We start from the raw sequence: 25,112 nt of genomic DNA, 5'->3' as shown, positions 1-25,112 counted from the left end.
GTCTTGGTCCAGTGGCAAGGGTTATCCAAGATGACTGGAAACCTGCTCTGGTGCACGGACCTATTGCACACACGTTTTGCAGTGTAGGCTTGGCCTATGCTGCCCCTGGGCCCGAACTCACGCCTCTCCTGGGCCTCGATCACATCCCTCCAGTCTCTTGCCGCTCCTGATGTACCTGCCCATACTCCCAATCACCGACCTAGACCTGGATGACATCGCCCTCCTGCACCAGCTCGCACTGCTCCCTGAAGTGGCATGCCTCCACACTGCTCCCGGGCAGCCGCACCTCTGCTCCTTTTATGGCTCTGACCTGCCGCTGGTGTTCTCACGCAGTGCGGAGGCCCTGAAACTAGCCTTTAGTAAATCGCTTCAGATATCGAATGTGACAAGTGAGCATGTCTATTGAAACAAGGCCTGTGCTTCAGTCTGAACTATTGAACTCATGCCTAATAATTTAAAAATGACTGCAAAGTTTAATTTATTATTTATGTGGAGTAATTCACAGTGAAACTTAATCTGATCGTGCTGGGTGTGAACAGCACCTTTATGTATAGAAACAAAGACAGCACGGGAAGGAGACAATTTTGCCCCATAGTGTCTGTGCTGGCCAACATAGGGCTATCCAGCCTAATCCCACGTTCCAGTTCTTGGTCAGGAGCATTGTGGGTTACAGCACATAGAATCATAGAAATTTACATTATAAATACACAAGTATAAGGAAATTCAACCAGATACTGCAATTTGCTGGTATTGTTAGATTAATTTAATCATCTTTTTTAAAATTAAAGGGATCCCTAGCCAATAAAACTCCAAAGGACCAAAGCTTTGTCAAAGTTCTGGAACACATTTATAACCAGCTGGCTGCCTGCAGTTAGTTAACTCCAGTTGGAGTCTTCACATCTCTGAAAAGGAATAAAGCGGGAAAAAGAAGAGAGAGAAGGAACTGAGCAAGGTGAATGTGGAAATTATTTGGAAGCGATCAGGGTCAAATCTGAAAGTGATTTGTTTAGTGTTTTCTGTTTTGAATAGTTCGTGTGGTAGAAACGGAAACAAATTTGCCTCAAAGTGGCTGTTGACACCAGCTTCAGCTTGCGGACTGATGATGCCCGGCGTCAAGATAAAATGCTAGCGGGAATTCAAAACGTTAAATATTTAGACGTTCATAGACACTACATTCAAGCAATGAATTCAAGAACGTTGTGGGAATCATTTATTTAACTCTTCCCTTTTGCGCTATCTCCCTGTGTCGTGTACTTTCGCAAGCTTGCAGGATGCGCTGGAGTCCCGTTGGTGAATTAGACGCAAAAGTCAGACCCCCTAATTGAAAGCATGCTGTGGGAGGTTGGAGATGGGGGCCACTATATAGAAATAACAAAGCTGCAAGAGGAGATATTTATATTGAGGGGCAAAAATGGCACCATTGCTGCAAAACTTGAAGTAGTTCTGATTTGAGGAATGGTGGTTTTTAAATCGTATAGTACAAATTTAGACACCTACACGGGACAGGCTTAACCCGAGATTCATTGGGTTTGCCACTGTCAGAATAGGCAGGGGACAATCTCACCTCTTCTGTTCCTTTGCACAGCGGAGCTCCCCAATGGAGAAACTATGGAAGTATCAGCAATCCATGGTGGTAGGACCCCCAACGTACTGCACCCACCCCCACCCCCCCCCCCCCCCCAAAAAAAATTTAAACTCTCTAGGCAGTCTCATTGCATTGAGTTGCATGTTTCCACAATTCAAAGCGGAAGCTGCCGAGAGCATATTTGTCCGAGCACCGGAGGGAAGAGGCGCATTTAGAGCCTGCCTCCCCTTTGACTTCCTGTGCCTTGGGAGTCATAAACTACCCAGCCCCGAGCACTGCTGTCAAGAATGGAAATTTAACATTGTTCCCTCTCCCCTTACTGTCCAGTGACAGTCTCTTTGTTTTCTATCATTTAGGTGTGACTATCCCATCATGCGGTGAGCAGGTGAAAGGTCCCTATTAAAACTACAACCAATATGGTTTTCCTCTTCCTCCGAGCAGTTAACAGTCATACTTAATGGGTGCCGTGGGTGGTGAGTTTCAGGGCAGGAGCTCAATGTGCAGGAAATTGGAGGTACAGCCAGCATCGTAGCATTCCTGCACCGTCCTTAAAGACTCTTGTCAGCTGTAGGCCTAAGCAGAATTAGTGCCAACTATTCACACCCACAGAGCTGGCATCTATTCTCGAGTCACTCTCAACTAGTTGGATAAAAACTTAAATATAACAGTTCCGAGCATCAAATAAGGTTCTGGTGAGCCAGATACAAGTGAGTGTGGGTGACAGGCCGTTATTGGGGTGGGCTATTAGGTGTTTTTTCTAAAAATAAAACTGGGAGGTGCTTTGTAAAATGTAAATACTTCACGTGAGAAATACATTCTAAAAATGTTACAAAAATCAGCAAATCCTCCTGATGATCAAAACACTGTCCTGTCCACTTTGTAATTCTAATCTCTAATTGGCTGTTAAAGGACCACCAGGTGTAGTAGTCTGGACAACCGAACTCCTCAATGAGTTACAGCACCATACAAACCAGAGGATTCCAGGCTCCACCAGGTGCGTTGCTGAACTTACCTGGGGTGGCATTACAGGTGCAATGCTTTGGTCTCCACACTCCCAGGGCTAGAAAATGGGAAGTTCAGCCAGCGGGCCCACTCCTGTGTGTGGTCAAATAGCATGTTATATTCACTGGCTAGGTTCACTTGTAATGGATGGTCACTTGGGCACTGCCCTGGAGGGTGTCTGGCGGAGGGAGGGGGGGGGTAGGAATGTCTGGGACAGTTAAGGAATAAATAAGGGCCTGATTGTATCTAAAATGTCAATGGCTTCAGATGCTACCATGATCTTTTCAAGAAGCCTTTTTTTTTTAAAAAATGAGTTCAAATCGTCTTCGATTGCTGCAGAAACTCTTATCTACTGCTGTCTGAGCTTAAAGTCTCTGGCCCACTAGTTTTCCTCCACCTGTTTAAACTGTGCCGCCCCAACTGTTAGCTGTAATCATTCACCTTGCCCCCAACAAGAGGACAGTGGTCCTTGTGAAGCTAGAAGCAAAGCCTTCCCTATCACACACTCAATGCACTCTCTGAATTGCTTCTCCTTGAAGCTGCTGTGTAAAAGGCAAAGGATGCTTGTGCTAAGAGATTCCACAGGCCCACAACAAACAACTAAATAGCAAAAACTATATACCGCCTGGCACCAGCAATTGCATTTACTTGGGCCACTAGATGGCACTGCTGCATCCAGGTGGCTCTGTTCTGCTGTGTCAGCAATTGCAGCATTGCAGGGGTTAAGGAAAACAAACTGGACTGTTATTTAGCAAATGTGCTACCACGATTATATTACACTCCTTGGGCCAGAGGCCCTGATAGCCCTCAAGGCAGGTTTCCAAAGAGCAAAGCATTGCTGCCAATAAACAAACCGATATCACCGTCACCATTTTACCTGGCTAAGTGAGTGCTAGTTGAGCAAACTAGCAATGCAGATTTTATAGTTGGTCTTTACTGACATTCCCCCGACATTAGAAGGACTGCAGCTTTTCATGAGCAGGTGCAGGTCCGCAGTTGTTTCAGTAGTACTGTAGTACTTCAGTTTTACCAAAGTGGTGCAAGCCATTGCCAAACTAAGCACTGGAAGCAGCTCCTCAGTATGAACGTGTTCTGGGGAAGAGAATCTAGCAGTCTCTCGAGTGAAATCACTTTTGCCAATAAAGCTGCTGCTTTTTCACTGTGGGATAATTTCCAATTGCGAATGGTCTTCTACAAATGCTTAACAGTGAAACCAAAATTCCTTTTGCGTTTATAACATGGGAAGATTATCTGGTTAACACCCATGTTTAAAAAATAGTAGAAGAGAATTTGGTATGAACACATTAAATGTTTGCACAAGAGCAACATCCTTGTGGGTCAACAGGCTCTGAAATCATGACTTGGCCTTCAACTGAAATGTAATGTAGAGATTTACTTGGAATTAGTGACCCTTTTATTCCTTGTATCACTGTCACTCGGCCTATTTATATAGTGGGTAGCAATAAAACCTACAAATCTCATTTAAAGCAATATGCCCTCATGAAAATAATCGTGCCAGTGTGTACCCGAATTGCCCCAGCAGGCAGGGCTACCGGTGTTGGGGTGCGTATTCATAACATGTAACTGATTGTGAGATGCCAGTAATTCAGCACCAAATTTTCCCCACCAGCAGTGGACGAGCCTGAATCACCCAGTGTGGCGGCGTTAAACATGGCGTCTGTGACGCTTGAAAGTTCAAGGAGTGTAATTAAGAGATAATTTTCAATCTACAGAGAAACTGTTGCACCAACAGAAAATAGCTTATTTGACTTTAGCAGTCAGTCACTTTAAAAAAAAAAAATGGTTTTAACAAAAGCCACAAATGATCTCTAATTGACATGAGCTGTTAAGAGCAATTTGCCTCTAATTGACCTCAAAGGCACAGCAATTGCACTGTGTGACGTTAAAGGGGGCACAGCTGCATTTTAGCAGCAGAATAATGTGTTTTACATGGTAAATACTCCTGTCCTTGGCAAACAGTGTATCCTCTGACTTAGTGTGAAGAACATTGCATGGGATTTTCTAGTTGCTCGAAGACTTTGCAGACCCTCCCATCCATTAGACTTCACCTGAATCCCACTGACAGCACTGATTTTCAGTCCTGGTCAACATGGTGAATACAACAACTTACACCTTTCAGGGACTGTGGGAACATACATCCGAAAAATGCTTTAACTGTTGGAATTCTTGTCTGTCTGTATTGCGTCTTGCGACTACAGGTGTGCCACATGGTCTGTGGTACTGGGCATTAGTGATTATATTTTTATATGAATTTTTCTTGTAGCACTTTAGAGTCGCCAGTTTTTAAAGAAGAAAACATTTTATTTCTCAATCATTTCAAATGTTTGCTTTATACAAACCAGAAGGTGGTTGAGTTTGATTCACTTATCGAGTTTGAGATTTTAGCGGTGTGGGGAAGGGCTGCAACAATAATACTGTTATTGCTAGCCCCGCTGAGCTGGAGAGTGGAAGAGCCAGCCAGGGTTCCCACTCCCTCTCCTGGCTCCCGCTAGAACGGTTGCATGTGGAGGGTGGGCGATTAGGCTTGACTTTGGTGCCATGCACGAGCGATTGGCGTTGCAACACTCGCTGCCTAGAGTTAGACAGGAAGAATGGTCACTGAGGCCAGGCACTGGAAGGACTGCAGGGGTCTGTGGAGCAAGCAGGAAAGCGGAAACATTTCCAGAAGAAAGCAAACTTCTATCTTCAGATCTCATTGGGATTAATGTCTCTTCTTTCTCTCTCTCTCTCTCTCTCTTCCCCCCCCCCCCCCCCCCCAAACACAGTCTCAAATTAATCAGAACAGGCATTGTGCGAATAAACTCAAGCTGGTTTTCCTCAGCAAAACTTATTTTAATATATATTTTTGATAAGTTTTATTTTTCTACTTCTGTTTATTTTCTTCCTGGAGTATATGTTTTGTAGGTTTTAGACTGCTAATTGTTTCACTCATAAACTGGTGTTTTGACTGTTAGTGTCCATTTCCGCTCCCCTGCCCCTTGTGATAGAGGATCCCATCATTGCATGTTCCTCAGTGTTCTAACCATTGTGAACTGGAACGGCTAGTGTTCACCCTCACGTGTCACAGCCACCCAGCGCTCGCACCAATGTTAGGAGACAGCCGATCGACGGAAAACATTTCTGGCTCTTTCCGATAGCTGAGTGAATAAACTAACTAGGGAGGAAGACGAGGAGAAATCAGCCAGGCTCACTATCCAGATACTCTTTACTTGACAATGGGCAAGGACAGGTTCCAGTTCAGCCCGGTTACCCGGCATAAGTGAAGCTTGGCCACTTGGATAAGGTACCAGAGGGACTTCAATGAAAGTTGACATGTAGTCATGGTGGAGAGAAGGACTCCTTGCCACTGAGGTGTTCTGCTCAATGTCATCCTGTTTTTCCAGTCCCAGCTGAAAATTGAGCTGGTTTACTAGTAGCCTGGTTAAGAACAACCTAAAGGGTTCAAACCACACGTTGGTACCAAGTTACCTGGCAATTGACTAGTGGTCCAACTAGAATTTAAGGTAGCCAGAGTGTTGCTTTAATAATCAACAGCAGAACTGAACTCCTCATGATAAGTTCCAAGTTCCTTCTTAATTGGTCTTAAAGGGATGATATAGATGAAAAATAAAATATTACCAAAAGAGCCAATTACAACCCTTAGGTGAAATTGTGCAGTGGCCATTTATGGAATAGTAAATTGGAAGTGGACGAAACTTGAAGTGTGTCTTTTATACATGCACTTGATATTTAACACTCAACCAATGCTGGCTACAGCCCAGCCTGATGGGGTGAAACATCACCTGGCAGCTGGTCACAAGGGTTGTGTGAAATGAATTTGAGCTGGTTAATGTGCAGGGCCCAAGTGCACAGAACAATCCCTCCTGTGGCACTAAATTGGCAATCTCACTCGAAAGGCCACAGGAGGCAGAGATGAAAACCTGTCTCACTGGTACAGTAAAAGGGTGTTGAGGTTGGGATGCTTAGTTGGAAAAGAGCAGCTTTACTCTGCAACTATACATAGTGTACCTAACCTGGGATTGATTAATGCTGACCCTAAGTTTCCCCAACACTAATGTTCCTCACCTTAATGAGTACAGAAGAAATTATAAAGACTGTGGCATAGCACTGGGTGCATCATACCCATTACTGTACGTTGCTGTGTCTTCAAAGGAGCAACATGCCCCTTCAAACATCTGTTTCTGCCATGACTTGAAAAGGGTATCTGGCTTATTGTAGACTGTTACTGAATGCACCGTGAATTTAATGTAAAACTGCTGTAATTATGTTGGCGACAAACCCAGATGTAGACACTTTTTAAAATCTAAAATATAATTTTTGTAAGTTTTAGTTTTCATTAATAAAATGGTTTTGAAAATCAAACTGGTGTTGAACTGTATTTGTATTGTGACTCTTCCTGAGGATAAGTGCATTACAAGTCCTACATTACAACAGTGACTAAACTCCAAAAGCACTTCATTGGCTATAGAGCGCTTTGAGACGTCCAGTGGTTGTGAAAAGCGCTACATGAATACAAGTCTTTTTTGCATTGCCCAGTCTGACACCGACCCTCAGAGATCAAGAAGCTCCCCGGCCTCTGGTGCTAAGCCATATACAACAACTTGCACAAAACTAGCGGGATAGCAACAATAAACAAGAACTTACACAAAAGCTTAAATTATTTTTCCTTGTGGATTGGAAATCTGGATTTAATCCAGTTTACTCTTAGTAATTTTTCCCAGCTGTCTTTCCCGATTCCTGGAACGAAATGAGAGTTCAATGCAACTAGACATTCCAGCCAACACTACATGCAAAAAGAGGTCCTGATGTGTTCCAAATGCTCCCAAGAGAGTTGCTTTTACATCTGTGGAATGTTTCAACTTCCACGTAATTGATCTTAAAATTGAGTTGCGTGACCGATGCTCCATTTGTGGTTTTTAAATGACCTGCCCAGGGTGAATTGACCTGGAGGATCTCGGTAAGGATTGCTAGTCACTACTGAGTTAGCTGGGCAATGAGAGCACCTCCCAGGATTGCAGTCCTGACCATCTTACAGGTCCTTGCCCAGAAATGTGGATAGGTGAGGTTGAAATCCTTAAAGTATGCTTTTTCTGTAATTAATGATCCAGCAATAAAATCTCAAAGCGGGGTTCGACGCTGTATATTGCTGCAATTTCATTAGCTAGTCATTAATTGCAAACAAAACATTCTCCCACTTTACAATGAAGGGAATTTTGAGCCTTCTGGTGAGTGAGGTTTCACCGTGATGCTGCTTATGGTCAAATAGACAGTCCACACCCACCGTCTCTTCTCACACAAAATGGGCACTGGGCTAATGTAACTATCAGCATCCCATATGGGTCAATGGATGCAGGATAGGATTGAAAATGTTTAACCTGCAACAAAATCATGCATTGTAACACTCCAGTTCAATTGCATCAGTTAAGAAAATAGGAGCAGGAGGAGGGCATTCAACCCCTCGAGCCTGCTCCGCCATTCAATAAGATCACAGCTGATCTTCTACCTCAACTCTACTTTCCTGCACTGTCCCCATATCCCTTGATTCCCTTACTATCCAAACATCTATTGATCTCTGTCTTGAATATACTCAAAGACTGAGCCTCCACAGCCCTCTGGGGTAGAGAATTCCAAAGATTCACGACCCTCAGTGAAGAAATTTATCCTTTATCTCAGTCCTAAATGACCGACCCCTTATTCTGAGATTATGACCCCTGGTTCTAGACTCCCCAGCCAGAGGAAACATTCCCCCCGCATCTACCTTGACAAGCCTGGTGTGTATTTCAATTAGATCATCTCTCATTCTTCTAAACTCTAGAGAATATAGAATATAGTCTACTCAATCTCTCCTCAGGACAAACACCCCACCCCCCACCCCAGGAATCAGTCTGGTGAACCTTCGTTGTACTCCCTCTATGGCAAGTAAACCCTGTTTGATGTGGATTTCACTTCAATTGAGAAGAGTTGCAGAAGTGAGTGAAAAAAAAGTGACAGTCACGAACTACAGTAATTATTACACTGCTGGCCACAGACAAATAAATCTGTTTTCTCCAACCAGGAAAAACTGATTTGACTAGTAGGTGTTACTGACATCTGAAGTCACTGCAGACTGTGGTTTGAAAGCAGTAAGATTATGCAATCGGCTGGATTTCTCCGTGAGACCGGCCAGCAAGCTAGAGCCATTTCGAGGCTTCTTCCAGTCAGCCATTTAACCTCAAAATTTTGACATATGGAAATCTTGACAGCTTAACTGCTGGCGATTTCCAAGTTCTGGTAACAACAAATGACAAAGTGTGCGAATTTGGGCCAGTGTTTAATGCTTTTGATGGATCCCAACTGCAAAAACACGTGGTTGAGAAAAAAAAAGCTAGGCTTTATTTCCCCGCTGTTGGGTCAGTGGCTTGGATGGAGTTACTGGGGGCTCCCCAGCAGATTCAGGAGGATTGCAAATATTTAACCTGTAACAAAATCAGGAATTGTAACGCTCGACTTGGATCGAAGCACAAGTGAAACTGTTCAAGCCTGCCCCACAGCCCAAGTCAAATCCAGTACATGTCTAATAATTGCATGTGGTCCAAATTGCTACCCAAGAACCATAATTGTAGAATCACGGAGCCGGCGAAAATGGCAGCTCAGTGGCAAAGCCTTAATCATACTCACCAGGGATGGTAGAATAGCGGCTGCAACACTCCTCCACCTTTAATGCTCTGTGTCAGTGTTAAGCTTTTGTAAGTCAGGTATACATTGGGTTGGCTCTCTCTATTCCACTCTAACCTCCAAAGACAGCACTTAATATACCAGCGAGACAATCCTATTTCCCCCTCCAGCTGTGAATACAATTGCTAATTTAATACTAAATTGGGAGCGGTGTGTGTCTGTGCCAGGAACTGGATTGCAATTACCCACACTCGTTTCGCTCAGAACCCTTACAGACAGCAGAGTTACACCCCAGAATAGGTTAGATCAATAAAAAAAAGTCAGACGACAGCAACTCCCTATTGACTGGAAGGGTCTCACAGAAAATAGTCACAGTCCAGTTCTCATCAGAAAAAGGATCGAGTTACCAGACTAGAATAGATTAATTTGAGTTCTTCAGCTTTAAATAGACTAGAAGTAAACAGAATAGAAAAGGTAAATCAAGAACACAGCTTCAAACTTAATTGTAGAAAGTGGACGGGTACAAACTGGCAAAAGGCTGATATCAGCTCTTCACACAGAGATCAACATGTGGACCAAACTTCCTGGCAGGGAAGTAGAAACAAAAAAGCCTTGAATTATTTAAGATACAGTTGGATGTTGTAGATATGGGGGAGGGAGAAAGCAGATTGATCTTTTTACACAATAGGAAAAAAAGCTGGCAATGTTGGAAATTGGAACTGAAAAAAGTGCTGGAAATACATAGCAGATCATTCAGCACCTGAGAAGAGAACAGACAGGTTAGCCTTTCAAGTGCATCGATGTCTTAGGATGCTTTTCTGGAAGATAGAGTACAGCCTTCCATGTCTGTATTCATTGATCGTGACTGCTCTTTGTCCGAATGTGTGCTACAAGGCAATAGTGGACTGTTTCAATTATACATCCACCACTCAAAGCAACTTCAAGTTGGCTAATGGAACTTACGGTTTGAGGATCTGTGCTTTCACTGGCGCTATTGCGCAGTGTAGAACTGCACAAACTGTGGGCCAATAAAATAAGAGCATGTACACTAGTTTCCATTTATTTCCACCTGGTCTGGAGACCTCTGTTCTGTAGTGGGGATCATGATTGCGCTCCAACTACTTTTATTCATTCTCACCATAAAAAGGCAACTTTCATCGGTGAATCTGCACTCCGTGATCTTAAACAGAATCTTGTGTTGTGCACGGGTTACACATCTCGTGGCAAATAACCCACCCTCTTCTTAGGAGGAACTTACATTTACTAAGTACCTCATCACATCTTAAAGATGTCCCAAAGTGCTTTCCAGAAGAAGAATGACTTCCGAAGTGCAATCACTGTTGTTTTGTCGGCAGCCGTAGAGGCCAACTGCACTCAGCAAGATCCTACAAACGGCAAATGAGATGAATGACCAGTTAATCTGCTTTTGGTGCCATTAGTTGAGGGGGGAATGCTAGCTATTACACTGGAGAATTTATCTTTCTTTAAACTGCCATGCGATTTTTTTTAAAGTCTACCCGAGCTGGCACATTGGACCTTGGTTTAACGTTTCATTGGAAAGACGGCATCTCCAACACAGCACTCCTTCAGTACTGCACTGGAATGTCAGCCTAGATTAAGTCCTGGAGTGAGACATCTGACCCAGAGGCCAGAATGCTACTATCCAAAGCTGACATACACTAGGCCATACTGCATTGTAAGGAATTAAAAAGCGAAACACATATTTCATGTTTGACATTTTGGTCTGAAACAATCCCAAAAGTCACGTCAGATTTATGCAAATCCCAGCACAGATGTCACCTGCTATTTTTTATTCTTTACATAATCTGAACAAAACACTACATCGTTTATAATTATACTAAACATAAATCTACATGCAGGATTAAACAGTAAAAAAGATACATATTTTGAGTTATAAGCCCATGGCTCTTATAATTATCAAAAGATAGATCAAATTCGTAAAGCATTAGTACAGGTATGGTCACAATCTTCTAATTTTCACGATGAGTTGACGACACTATCAAAAAGTACTAGACAGATACATGGTACGTCATGATTAGTGTTAAAGAACTAGTGTCACTATGGGAGTGCTACAGCATAATACCTGCCAGATACATGCTGCACGTGTTGTACCAGGTCATCATTCAACATCGTGGAGGTCAAAACAGGAATAGTTACTGAAAGCTTGAACTTGCTCATCATTAAACACAGGGAGCCAAAAGTTAGACTGTAGAAAATGATAGTGGGGACAATTCAAGTCTCAAGGAAAACAAAATTCATTCCAGTTATCTGTGTTTGCCAAGAGAGAGGAGGGTGCAAAGGATGAGTCAAGATTTGAATTTGTTACTGTGCACAATCTTTTTTGGACCCAGAAAACAGAACAGGTCAGATGCAGCAGCAATAAGATAAGGGCTCAGGGAAGTCGAAGAGTGTGCGACAGCACTGCCCTCACTTACTGTCTCCCTTTCCCTGAAAGACTGAACTGTGCCTCATTATATTGCAGACCTGGGCCCATTCCAGATCTGCCACGTTTACACCACGGGGTGGCATTCATAGCACCAGCTTCAATGTGCAAATTGTTCAAACGTTACGAATAGGACTACTATTTTAGCTGAAGACACCCTCCAACCTCAGCGAAAGGTCTGTACAGGCCAGCAATTTGAAGGTAGCCGGTTGGAGTTGAGGGGGCAGGATAGAAGATAGATCGGGGCTGAGAGTTCAGCCCACCCGCGAGCAAGACAAAATATTGGCCTGGGCGACCGGCACCCAGACGGGTGGGCATTTCTACCAGTCGGTGCTTTGGGTGCAGAGGCAGGGGACAAAACCACCCCACAGGCACATCCTGTATCCCGAGACAAGTATGCCTGTCCATTTATATTAGAGTGCTCCCACCAACAGTATGTACAGCAACGCATTTATGCTGAAGGTGCCTCCAGAGGCACAGCATGAACAGAGGTTGGTGATGGAAGGGTTAAGCTGTTGCTTCGGTATATTGGATACAACACGTATCCTCGACTAGGCCTTCTTTTCTATATAAAAAGTGGTTCACAGAAATGAGGTACTGTTTAAACATGTACTTGTAAACCAGTTGGTCTAATTATTTATAGCTTTCACACAACAATTGCAACCATGTTACAGTCCAGCAGTAGTCACTCTATATGTCCTCTAAATCAAATTAAATTATTTGGACTGGCACCACTAACACTTAAACACCCTCTAAAATGGAGAAAAATGAACTTTCAGATAGCTGGATCTGTTGAGAAGACTTCTCCTTAACTTAAAAAAAATGCTTGACCCCTCCCCCATTTCCTCCTCTCTACAAAGTGCTGACTCTTGCTGGGGTGCAGTTCCATAGACACCAGGTACATTCCAGTACTTCACCCAAGGAGCTAGTCTTCATTTATGTCAATGGGCTATTTGTCTATGGCGGCATCATAGCAGAGCATGATCCCGTCCCATCCAATGCGAACACATATCCCCCAACAGGATAGCGGTAAGGAGAAGGAACCCTGGCTAGTTTTCCCCTCTCTCTATTCTAGGGAAGTTAGATTGATTTGAACAGAACCACAAAGCTTCCCAGCTGACTATACAAGGTCATGACTTGAGGGTGGAAAAAGCATTTCTGTCACGAACCAGCGGACAGAATTTTCCTCGAAAAAGTCAAGTCTAAAACAGAGAGGAACAAAATGTCCTTTTTTGATGCACATCTTAAAACTCAGGATCTTCCACAGTGGGTAGTCAACGTAAACATGGGCCAAACAGAAGGCAGTGGTGGGTTAGACAAAGTAAGCCAACCAGTGATGTTCAGAGACTTAAGTCATACTGCCTGACATCACTACATGGATAGTGCTGGGTGCTGGGAATGGAACACTTTCCATTTCAGGCACCCAGTGTCGCAGAGATCAGGTTCAGCACAGTTAAGCTCCCTTTACTGGGCTCCGACTATGCACCTCAGTCCCAATCTCAGAGCAGCGCTCCCTCCTGCACCAATGTGTCATTTGTCCATGTCCCACACCAGCCTTACTGTGGCCTGTCTGAATGAGATAATTTATTGGATTCAGCCTGGCCAAGCTCAGTTCACACAAGGCCCTCAGTCTGCAGATGGAGGAGACTTTCATCCCACCAGTTGGGGCTGAATGTGACTAGGTGCCAGAGGTGAAAGGCTGGTGTCTGACCCACTGCGCCAAGTTCTGGTACAGTGTGAATTATTTCAATATAACCCCTATGTTAGTGTGAATTGGGAACAAATGCAATATTTTAAAATCCCTTTTTAAAAAAAAATGAATGTGATGTGCGTGACCCAAGGTCACATGACTCTGCAGCAATAACTGCGCAATAGAAACCATCTTATTGATGAGCAGAGCAGGAAGGGGTACCTCCTACACTACCCTACTGAGTGTGATAACACTGTCACAGCCGTTTCTTCTACACAGCTAATGTCTAATTTCAGCCCATTCATTTTGCCAGCACTGGACAACTACAGAAAAAGATCCATTGACCTAAATGCTGACCTCTCTCAACCATATTGCAATACATGCAGAGTAACTGGAGCTGCACCTTACATTAACACAGAAAAAACATTTGTCGATTCAAAATAAAAAATGACGATGCATTGCACGCAATGTAACACTGCACTGTGAGAAACAACCCATGGAAGTGGACTAGTGTTTTAAATTAAAAGGAATGTTGAAAGTCTCCCTCTCTCCACATCTGTATCCGGTGTCCAGTTCAGCACCTTTACTGAGGTAATGGGACCAGCACTTCCACATAGTTGACGGGGAAGAATCCCGATTGGCCGTGGAGCATTCCTTCATACCAGTTGTCGTCAATCTGATTGGTCAATGTGATGGTGTCACCTTCCTTGAAGCCGAGCTCCCCTTCATTTTCTGGCTCGAAATCGTACAGCGCCTTGCAGCACGGCTGGTCTAGGTGTGCTGCACACAACACAAAAATGCAGTCGATGAACACTTAGTATAACAGCTTTTTTCCTTGCCTCTTATGACAGCCCGCTGGGGTAAGGTTCCAGGATATCAGCTGCCCTTTGGTACTTCACCCAAGTGGCCATGATTCACATGCAAGCCCAGATAATGGGTGTCATGAAGCTAATTCACTGTAGCATCTCAGCTAATTGTCATCCCATCCTCACCCCAAATCCTCACACATCCACTTTCCTGCAGGAGTCACTGGATAACAGTAGGAGATCTTTCCCTCTATAACCCAGGAGCACCAAAGTCAATTTAAAGGCTCAAGAGTTCCTCCAGGCGAGATCTGTAGCACATCGCAGACTAAGGATTGAACGTGGGATCTTCTTGGACAATGCACTTACCAACTGCGTCAATGGAGAGAAGGGGAGGAATCTCCTTAGATGGTACAAGGTGTAATTCACTTTGGAACTTTGAAAGCAAGCTTTCAGTAGTTTATAGAAAGTGGGTTTTTTATTATAAAACAATTCAGTAAATGCAACTGGATTGTAAAGGACATCTAGAGCTAAGGGGTGGGGAGGCAGGAACATAGGCCACACTGATGCACCTATGAACTCTTGAAGGCAGAGTAACATGGATGCAATCTGCTCACTCCATTGAGTTCCTAATCTCAGCTGTGCTGCTTTGGGTGGGGAATCAGGAGACGCATTGAACAGCAGCACTGGTAAACGCTGGGATCAAATCACCTACTCTCTTGGCCACAGGAGGGAAGCGACTTGCCAAGATCAAAGATCAAGGGGGAAAAGCCAAAAGAAAGGCGGGGGGGCATCAAGGTCAAATATTTCATACCCCTGTTAAAAAGTGAAAACAAAATTGTGCAAACTGTGAATTTAGTGCCACACAATTAAACAACAGCACTAGTTGGGACTGTCTGAAATCATTTAGGCAATTTTGAATCATAGGGAGAGTAGGTGATTTGATCCCAGCGTTTACCAGTGCTGCTGTTCAATGCGTCTCCTGATTCCCCACCCAAAGCAGCACAGCTGAGATTAGGAACTCAATGGAGTGAGCAGATTGCATCCATGTCACTCTGGACAGGGTTTGACTCTAGGACAGTGCGTGAACCCAGAGCACCATTTCACTCTGCCGTAGTGGTGCATTTACACATCTCCCACATCTTACACTAAGCCACTCAGGAAATCAGAATAAAATAAATGATTGAGTTAGAACATACTATACTCTTTTGTTAAAATATCATTGCAATCTTGAGGGAAAAGAACATTTTGAGCAAGGGTGCTAACTCAATAGTATTCAGTGTCTTTAAATTATTGTTACACAATGAATTCACGTCAACATTGTCACAGGAGCACTGCATTGAACTACCAAACCTGCTCCAAAAATACACACATCGGCAAGATCCAGTCAAAAGGGCAGTCTGACACGAGAGGGGTACTTCATTGGCTGCAGTGTATCAGAAGTTAGTGCATGAATTGTGAAACTCTCATCTCTCTCACCTCCTCCTGCCCTCGGTGCCAATTTGCATCCTCTGCTCTTCAGACTCATGCCTACCGAGCACCTCTCATTCTCCATTCCACCTTGCTGACACAGTTTCAACCATCAAGCCCTACAAGCTACAAATTCCTCCCTGTTACATTGCTTTCCATTTACAAAAGTCTCCTACAAAAACCTGTGATCAAGCCTTTGGTTCCCTCTCTTTACTGCTCCTGTGTTCATTCCATTCCTATTTTGTGATGTACCTTGGAACATTTCACTGTTAAAGATTCGACATAAGCCACGGAATGTAGATGTGGCAACCTCAGACTAAATACAGTGCACCTCAATCACCAACGCATGCAGGCACAGCAAGGGCTGTCACGACTACTACACATTAAAGTCCAACGATTAGTTTTAAATCATTATTACAGTGTTGTTAGCATAAACGACAAACCATTTCCCAACAAATGTAGCGGATGCCAGAAAATTAGTCCCAATAGTTAAATACAAAAGTCCGATTTAGAAAACTTCTGTAAATACTAGAAAAAGTAAAGGTTTGAATAGTGAGTTACAGCAGAATGCAAAGTATGGTGTACTGCAGTGGTTTTCAAACTGGGAGGTCGCAGACCTTTGGGAATCAGTGGGTTCATGTGAAAGCTGGATGTCAGTCAGTGCGGTGGTCAGTGATTACACCAAGGATTGATGCAACTATCAACATGTTGTGCAGGGCGAAGCAACACACTGGAGCTTAAGTCCACAGAACCAAGCTCGAGAATTCTGGAACGTGTTCTTCAGCTCTTCATTTTTTGCTGCCAACGTTTTCTCGACTGGCAGCAGCATCGCCCTTTGGGTCACTGGCATTTGGAAATTTTAGGACAAGTACTGCCCAGGAGTGTGCCCATGTGCCCTCTTTACACTTGAACATCACAACACTAACAGGGAATGAGACAGATGCTTGAAAGAGAGAACTGTTAATGGGCTTATGGAGAGCAAGCGGGAGAATGGGATTAGACTTGGTGTCCTCCATACCATTGCCTGTCTCTGCATCAGCCTCAGCTCACCTGCTGCTGAAACCTTCATTCACGCCTTAGTTACCTCTAGACTTGACTACTCCAACGCACTCCTGATTAGCCTCCCACGTTCTACCCTATGTAAACTTGGTCATCTAAAACTCGCCAGCCCGTGTCCTAACTCACACCAAGTCCCGCTCACCCATCACCCCTGTGCTTGCCGACCTACAGTGGCTCCTGGTTTACCAACATCTCGATTTAAAAGTTCTCATCCTGGTTTACAAATCACTTCATGGCCTCGCCCCTCCCCATCTCTATAATCTCCTTCAGCCTCACAACTCCGCCCGCCACCCCCCCACCCAGAGATGTCTGTGCTCCTCAAATTCTGCCCTCTTGAACATTCCTGATTATAACTGCTCAACCATCTAGGCCCTAAGCTCTGGAACTCCCCCCGCTAAACCTCGCCCCTCTCTATCCTCCTTTAAGTCGCTCTTTAAAACCTACATCTGCCAGTTTCTTCTTACATGGCTCGGTGTCAAATTTAATTGTTTGGCCTTATATCATCTTCATAGGCAGTCCCTCGGAATCGAGGAAGACTTGCTTCATCTCCTGAAGTGAGTTCTTTGGTGGCTGAACAACCCAATAAGAGAGCCACAGACTCTGTCACAGGTGGAACAGATGGTCGTTGAGGGAAGGGGTGGGTGGGACTGGTTTGCCGCACGCTCTTTCCGCTGCCTGCGCTAGATTTCTGCACGCTCGCGGTGTTGAGACTCGAAGTGCTCAACGCCCTCCCGGATGCACTTTTTCCACTGAGGGCGGTCTTTGGCCAGGGACTCCCAGGTGTCAGTGTTGATGTTGCACTTTTTCAGGGGGGCTTTGAGGGCGTCCTTGTAGCGTTTCCGCTGCCCACTTTTGGCTAATTTGCCGTGAAGGAGCTCCGAGTAGAGCACTTGCTATGGGAGTCTCGTGTCTGGCATGCGAACTGTGTGGTCTGCCCAGCGGAGCTGATCGAGTGCGGTCAGTGCTTCAGTGTTGGCCTGGGCGAGGACGCTGATGTTGATGTAGGATCTTGCGGAGACATCGTTGGTGGTATTTCTGCACAACTTGGTGTCTGCTGTACATAGCCCATGTCTCAGCCAGACAGGAGGGCAGGTATTACGACAGCTCTGTAGACCATGAGCTTGGGTGGCAGTTTTGAGGGCCTGGTCTTCAAACACTCTCTTTCTCAGGCGGCCGAAGGCTTCACTGGCGCACTGGAGGCGGTGTTGGATCTCGTCCTATAACATCTTATATTGTCTTATAAGTTCCCTGTGAAGCGCCTTGGGATGTTTTACTATGTTAAAGGCACTATATAAAATACAAATTGTTGCTGTTGGTGTTGAGAAAATCACTAGCACAGACATAATGGGGCCTCATGGCCCGTTTCTGTTCTGTAGCATTCCATGATAATGAATGTTGGTATGGAAGTTTGGAAACCATGGCAGGAGAAAGAAAATACCACTGTGGCACAGCAGAGGGAGCTGATGCTCTGAATACAATCAAAGCGTGCACTATAAAAAGCAGAATTTTTGAACAAACAGCTCTTCCTAAAACCAGATGATAGGGATGCACAGATAATTATTGCTATTTTCAGTGACTAAACAGCTCAACAACAAAAGAAAATACTTAAAATTCTTGTTCTTACGAGTTTTTGATCAGTTAAACATACGACCATTGATCCTTATTAAATCATGACAACCCCTTTGACAGCGAGGCCGATGTCTTTTTATCCATCAGAACTAAAAGCTGGGCATTAGCTACCCTACTCACAGGGGGATCCGCTGGCTGGCGTCCTATTGGGCTTGTCTGAACGGAAGGAGGCTGTTCATGGGAAAGTTAATGTAAAAATAAAAAATAAATTCAATACAATGTACAAATCTTCTCTACAATTCGTAAACCAACTATCGACTGAAGACAAAACCTTAGTTAACTGATAGCAGCTATTACTGTCTCCCTCTCTCCCACCTCACCCAGAACCCAATACCTGCCTGCAGTCAGACTGACAGGGCTGCGTGACTCCACGCCCTCCACAGGTGTGGTCACGATCAGTCGCTGTCCAACACGGGTTCCGTACAGTGCGGCTACTCGTGCTTTTCTTTATTCTCCTCTCTCCCCACCACCCACCAAAATTAGAGAACCCCTCCCTCCTCAGAGATCCAAAGTTAGTCAAGAACTGTTCGAGCGGGGGTTTGCAGATTACAATACCAGGTTGCTCCTGACAAACTTTTTTGAATGCTGGAAACAAAATGTTTCTTCTTTGAAATACCCTCAGATATGCATAGTATTTGGAAATTAAATTCTGGTGCAGAATCAGGTTTGTGTCAGGGCTAGTTCCCCCACCAGAGTGATTTCCCTGCTCTCAACTGCTTATTGCATTCCCTCTCAAAAGTGATCAACTGAGCTTCAACAACCACATGTGGCAATGCATTCAATATTCTAACAGGCCTTTGTGTGAGGGAAAAAAAGGTCTTCTAAATTGCCCCTTTATGAACTAATCCCAATTCAGCAATCAGTGAATATAATTTTTCACAATTTAGGCTGTGTCTGCAGAGAGCACATTTAGTATAACACTAAGGTCAGATACTGATGGGTACATCTCTTTCACTGGGGGTCAGAGCAATTTGAGGGGATGAACAATGAGCATCACACAGGAAATGCACTGCCAAACACTGCGTACAGATTTAAATGCAATTTTATTTTGTTATTGAACATTACAACCAAAGCACTAAACGCGACTTGGTAATAATACTGAGCTGCAACTGTATATGGCCTGGATGCTTAGATTAGCACGGAATGCTTGAAGAATTTACTGTTCTCCTTAAGGCTAGCCATTTACACATCCGAATTACCACTGACAGGGCAGTATATGCACGAAATACAACAAACAAATGACTAATTATGTAACATGGAAAGAAATGTTAGTCAAGAAAAACCACTCAACTAGTTTGGGGATGGGTGATTGAGGGGCAATACTTCACTCAAAGTACTGCTATCCCCCATCTAAACTTGTTTTTATAAACACAACTAACAACAGTGTAGTTCTATTATTTTTCTTCCTCCTGCTCTTGCATTGTCGGCTCTGGCTGATGTATGGTTCCACTGGCGCCAGCAGTCCTGTGGTACCTTGCCAAGTGTCCACTTTTCATGGGAGAGCCTCAATGGCAAGTGCTGGCAGGTTAATTGACAGTGGAAAGCATCACAGCTGAGCTTTATACAGAGCATCGTTAGACAGTAACATGCGATTTTCAACAGGAGTCACAAGGTAGTGATTAGGAGTGCGCTGTCCTCCCTAACCCAGAGGTCTGGAGGCCAAATGCAGCACGACCAGTGCCACCCAGTCCGAGATCGGCTATTTCAGCACAGACCAGGGAACAAATTTGGAGCATTCTGGTCTATAACAGAACATTTCAATAGCATTATTGTATCAAAACTGGTTAGGGGGAGCCAGAAAATATGCCTGTTCTTCCTCAATGCTGAGATGGTCAGCCAGAGATGCAGATGCTGGGTAAGACATGCAGTTGGAAAATCCGGGCACAGTGAGTCTTCGTGAGGTATTTTAGAATGGTTTACTAACTGGGTATCTCCTGTCATGGCAGAAACATTTGAAAATGAAAAAAAAATGTGCCCTCTGAGAATGGGGGTGGGAAAAGTAGTACACTGAGTACATAGATGTTGATTGAGAACAAGATTAGGCTTAGCTGTAATGATTTCTATAAGACAACTTGCTCTTACTCATTGCCTAGGTTCACACATGAATAATAGCTAATTGGGCAAAGTTCTAGAGGGCTGCTGAGTCCAGCATAAGTCAGTGCTCTTTGGAATAGGTGGGCGAGAATTAGTAGGGAGAAAAGTGCGAAAATTAGTAAAGCACATATGAAGATGGGCAAGTAAAAGGTGATCATCATGAAAAAGCTCAGAAATGGCTGAAGGGTTGGTAACCAGAGGACACAAATTTAAGGTGATTGTCAAGAGAACCAGAGGAGAGAGGAGGAAAAACTTCTCTACACAACGAGTGGTTAGGATTTGGAATACGCTGCCTGCTAGGTCGGTGGAAACTGATTCAATAATACCCTTCAAAAAAGGAACTGGATAAATATTTGGAAGAAAAATTATGGGGAAAGAACAGGGGGAGTGGGACTAACTGGAGTGTTCTTTGAAAGAGTCGGCACAGACTCGATGGGCCGAATGACCTCCTTCAACCCTGAACTATTCTATTCTATGAATGATGGCATATTTGTAATCTGAGGCATAATAAAAACCTCAGATCCAGAACAGAGTGTGGATCTATTTCCCCTTTGCCTCAAAACCTCAAATTCTTTATGTGCGAGGCTAGATGGCAGATAGGCTATTTGACTGTAGGGCACCAAGCCCAATCTTGCTCGTGCCCACAGTCACATACATGCACTCTGCTGCAACTATTGTCCGAGCCTCAATCACCAGCTCAGGACTGTCCAGGGACCTTCTGCTCTGCCTAGACCAGTTACTCACTGGTTGGAAAAGATGATCCAGTGGGGGGAAAACTGTTCCAGTAGTCCTCAAGTAATTTATAAATTTGTCTTTCTTCCTGCTGTGCAGCAGATGTGAGCCACACAGCAGTAATGTCCTGCTCAGAAGCAGAGGCTGTGACGCTTGGGAGACGCATTTAACTTTTGTGCCAGACTATCATTAATTTGAGTTATGCAAACCCCCGACACAAATTTGCAGCTCAGTTGAGCACATGAAGCTCAGAAGAATGACAAAAATTCAAAGAAAACCAGGAAAATAATCCTTGAAATCTGTTGAATGGGTGGAACAGACACTGTGTTCTTTGGGGAAGAGAAGTTAAACTAGATCTAGATTCAAAAGAAAGAAGTCTGCTCAAGGGAGTGAAAGATTGATTGATTGAGGTTAATGAGTTCACCAGAGATGAATTCTTCACTGCCCCCTGTTGGTTAGCAGCATGAACCAATGGACACTCACTCGTATGTAAAGAAACAGAAGTCACTTTATATTGTGCTAATACTGCCAGCTTCTAACATCAGCACAATATAAAAGATAAATTTGCCAGCTGAAGCTGGTGGCCAAGGAGACCCTAACAAAATATAAAAGCAGCTGAAGCTCAGCTCTCGAGTCAATTCTTTCCCCTGTAATAATCAAAATCTAAATGTGCTGGTAGTTCATAATAACACTGGCAAACTCTTTGGCCTTTGTGACCAGCACATCGGGGTCAGTAATTACACTGTAGTGGAGGTATCAGTGTATGGATAATAATTGAACTTTTTGCTAAATAAAGATCAATTCAAAGATAATCGATTTGTTAACTGTTGGCTACTGGCAGTAGGACCCAGTATCTGATCGAGGGCACATGAGCAATTCATTCAGCAACCCTTAGCTGGTCTGATATTCTGGCTAGGTTTTTGAGAGTCTACTTCAATTCTTGCTTCTCCTAAGTTTCTCCCCTCTTCTCACAAAGGGAGGCAGTTCCAAAGTCGATGGCTACTCTCAAGTACCTTACCCAAGTGATCGGGGCCCAGAAGCAGCAGGGGCCAGCCCACACTGCGATGTGTGCGCACTAGGTCCGTGCAGCAGAGCTGGTCTCCAGTCGTCCTGGCTAATCCTTGCCACTGGACCAAGACCTAGCTCTGTCAAGCCCATGTGTAAGCTGATGTGCAATGGCCATCACACGTTAAAAAAAATCCTTGTGCAGGCATCTTCCACCCTTCAAGATGTAGTTCGGGATCCAGAATAGTAGGTCCTTCATTAAAACACCTGTGAACTCATCCCTTTGCGGCGTGGAAGCAAGTCATCCTCGTTTCAAGGGACTGCCTATGATGATGATGACCCAAATGACTGTTCTTCTCACACAAGTCTTGACAGCTAGTGTCAGCAAGGCTATTTGTCTATGGACTGCATCACAGCCTAACCTGGTCCTGAGCCTGTTACGCATCCACATTTTCACTTTTCAGGAGGGGGCCGCTTTTTAAGCGATCAGGAGCAGTAATCCTGGCTGAACTTTTCCCTTCCTAGCCTAGGGCTGTTGAGGTTAATTGTGGTGCCCCAATTGCCACTAGGGGTGAGATCTGGTAACTTGGCAGAAACAGGGATCAAACTTGGGAGCTTCCTGGTTTGAATGCTCAGTACTAGGGTGGGCCAGAGGGAGCAGCAACACTCCCTAACTTGACCCAACATTGAAGCAAACCCCGCTGTCGCATGGAACTGTGCGGAAATCCTCCATTTTCTCAGCCCGCTCTCCTGGTTTTACCAAAGCGCAGCGCAAGGAAAGCAAAGGATTCACAAAGAGGGTGTGCGGTGTTATGGAAGAGCTTGTGGGAGGGTTGACTGGTCAGTTAAGGTGTATTCACATTGTTGTGTATGGCATCTCATGACTCACTAATAGCCAAACAAAAAATACAATTGCTCACCTTGTGATTTTGTTGGCCCGCTATAGGAGAAACCTCCATTGGAATGGTCTGTCTCTCCACATTCGCTGTAAGTGCTTCGAGGCTTGGGCTGGTATTCACGCTTGGGCCGACCCGATGCATCCCGTATCCTGTGTGTAACCATTAGTAGCGTCAGACAAGGTGCATGATTAATGAGACGGTTAATACTCACCACAGTGTATAATGGGATCATTAGAATACATTACCACCAATTTACTTCACCAACCCTACATATGGGGCTGATAGCACAATTGTGTCTAGATGAAAACCTATTTCAGGCATGACTTGGCTGTGTAAGATCCCATCACTCTATATTCATCATACCACGATTACTTGTTTGTAGAGGATGATGGGGAAAGTAGACGAATGAAGAATACTCACAATACCTTTTTAGGCAGCTGGCCATGAAAAAGTTTAAAAGGACATTGAAACTGTATCAAGCTGTTGAACATTAAGACTTTGGATACCAAGTCACAATGGAAACATTCAGACCACAGAGTCAAAGAGCCATGATGCTAACCCTTAAACTCAGAGCACTGAGCTCTCAAGACTGGAGAAATGTGGGCACTTTAATCTTGAAACAAGGTGACAGAGAGAGAGCCTTACACAAGATCTTCAAATGGTACAGATAAAGTAAATCAAGAGCACTATTTCAATATAAACTAAGCCAAGAAAGGAAAAAAAAACAGAGCAGAAGATCAACGATTCCATGACTACTAACTAAAGCAAAGATTGATGGATTTCAATACTGAAATAAATTCCAACAGTTCCATCTTGACTTTGGGCCGAGTGGAGCATAAACGTCGGCATGGACTGGTTGAGCCGAATGGTCTGTTCCTGTGCCATATAATCCATGTAATTCTATGTAACTGGGACACCAATAAAAATACTACACTGAGAATCAAAGTGATAAAAGGCAGCCTTCAACTTGCCCCAATGGCCATATATTTATCCTTATTCAGGTTTATGGATGAATCCTGTGCAGCCTCCATTTACTTTCAAACGGTTCTTTCCACATCGAGACACCACACTTGCACCCGGATGTTGCAGAGGCAACCAAGTGATACACAACATCTTACGCCTGGTGTGGAATTTACCACAAAGTTCAATTGATATGAAGAAAAAAAAAATTGCACTGATACAGCATTTAATCACGTCTCAAATGCATCAAGATGTTGCAAGTACACTTAATTACTCTTAAGTACAATGGCATATGCAAGCAAACTTGCAGCCAATTTGTGTAACAAGATATGAGAATTGGTTTCAGGCAGTGTTGTTTGGAGTGGGTGGGTGTGAATGGTGGTCAGGACACCTGGTTCTTTGTCAAATAGTGCCATGGGATGTCATTAACCAGGCAGACAGGACCTCTTATCTAAAGTTCGGCAACTCCAACAATGCAGTACACCTTCAGCACTATGGGAGTGTCAAGCTAGATTAAGAGTTCAAACACTGAAATGTACTTGGAACTTATCACACAAAAGCAAAATACTGCAGATGCTGGAAATCTGAAATAAAAACAGAAAATGCTGGAAATACTCAGGTCAGTTCCGACGAAGGGTCATCGATCTGAAACGTTAACTGTTTCTCTCTCCGCAGATGCTACCTGCCCTGCTGAGTATTTCCAGCATTTGCAGTTTTTATTTTGGAACTTACCACCACATGACCCAGAAATGAGCACCCTCCCTCCTGAAGCAAGTTGACGTACTTTAAATGTACACATTATTTTGCATACCATTAATTACTAACAACTTCCATTCTTTCTAAAGTAATCCTTTGCAGAAGCAGCTCTCAAAACAAACACTGGGTTGCCGGGCCCAGACCAGCTGTTTCTGGAAAGGACGAGCCGCACTATAACGTTTCTGATCTGTTAATAGAAACTGACTGCAGTTAAAAAAGTATGGCTGACCTCTGCACAACACGGCTATTCTTAGGGGAAACCACACTGCATCACCATGTTCAGTGTGGC

General features: G+C 44.1%; 2 protein-coding genes across 3 annotated transcripts in view; one reads left to right on the top strand and one right to left on the bottom strand.

Moving 5' to 3' along the window:
* Window positions 1-2,736, top strand: part of mpnd (MPN domain containing) — a 31,723-nt gene extending 28,987 nt beyond the window's left edge. Inside the window, exon 13 of the mRNA XM_070860876.1 lies at window positions 789-2,736. Coding sequence (XP_070716977.1) covers window positions 789-875 — 87 coding nt within the window. The 3' untranslated portion in view covers window positions 876-2,736. The remainder of the gene's footprint in view (window positions 1-788) is intronic.
* An 8,322-nt stretch (window positions 2,737-11,058) lies between these two features.
* LOC139228682 (endophilin-A2-like) overlaps window positions 11,059-25,112 on the bottom strand; it is a 121,876-nt gene continuing 107,822 nt past the window's right edge. The window contains exons 8-10 of one of the 2 annotated variants that reach the window (XM_070859922.1): window positions 23,129-23,256; window positions 18,498-18,548; window positions 11,059-14,196 (exon numbers count right to left, since the gene is read on the bottom strand). In XM_070859922.1, coding sequence (XP_070716023.1) covers window positions 14,000-14,196; window positions 18,498-18,548; window positions 23,129-23,256 — 376 coding nt within the window. In that variant the 3' untranslated portion in view covers window positions 11,059-13,999. The remainder of the gene's footprint in view (window positions 14,197-18,497; window positions 18,549-23,128; window positions 23,257-25,112) is intronic. The other variant, XM_070859923.1, reaches the window with a different exon arrangement.

The sequence above is a fragment of the Pristiophorus japonicus genome, chromosome 18 (genome assembly GCF_044704955.1).
Source record: "Pristiophorus japonicus isolate sPriJap1 chromosome 18, sPriJap1.hap1, whole genome shotgun sequence".
Taxonomy (NCBI): Eukaryota; Metazoa; Chordata; class Chondrichthyes; family Pristiophoridae; genus Pristiophorus; species Pristiophorus japonicus.
This window is presented reverse-complemented; position numbering and strand designations above follow the sequence as displayed.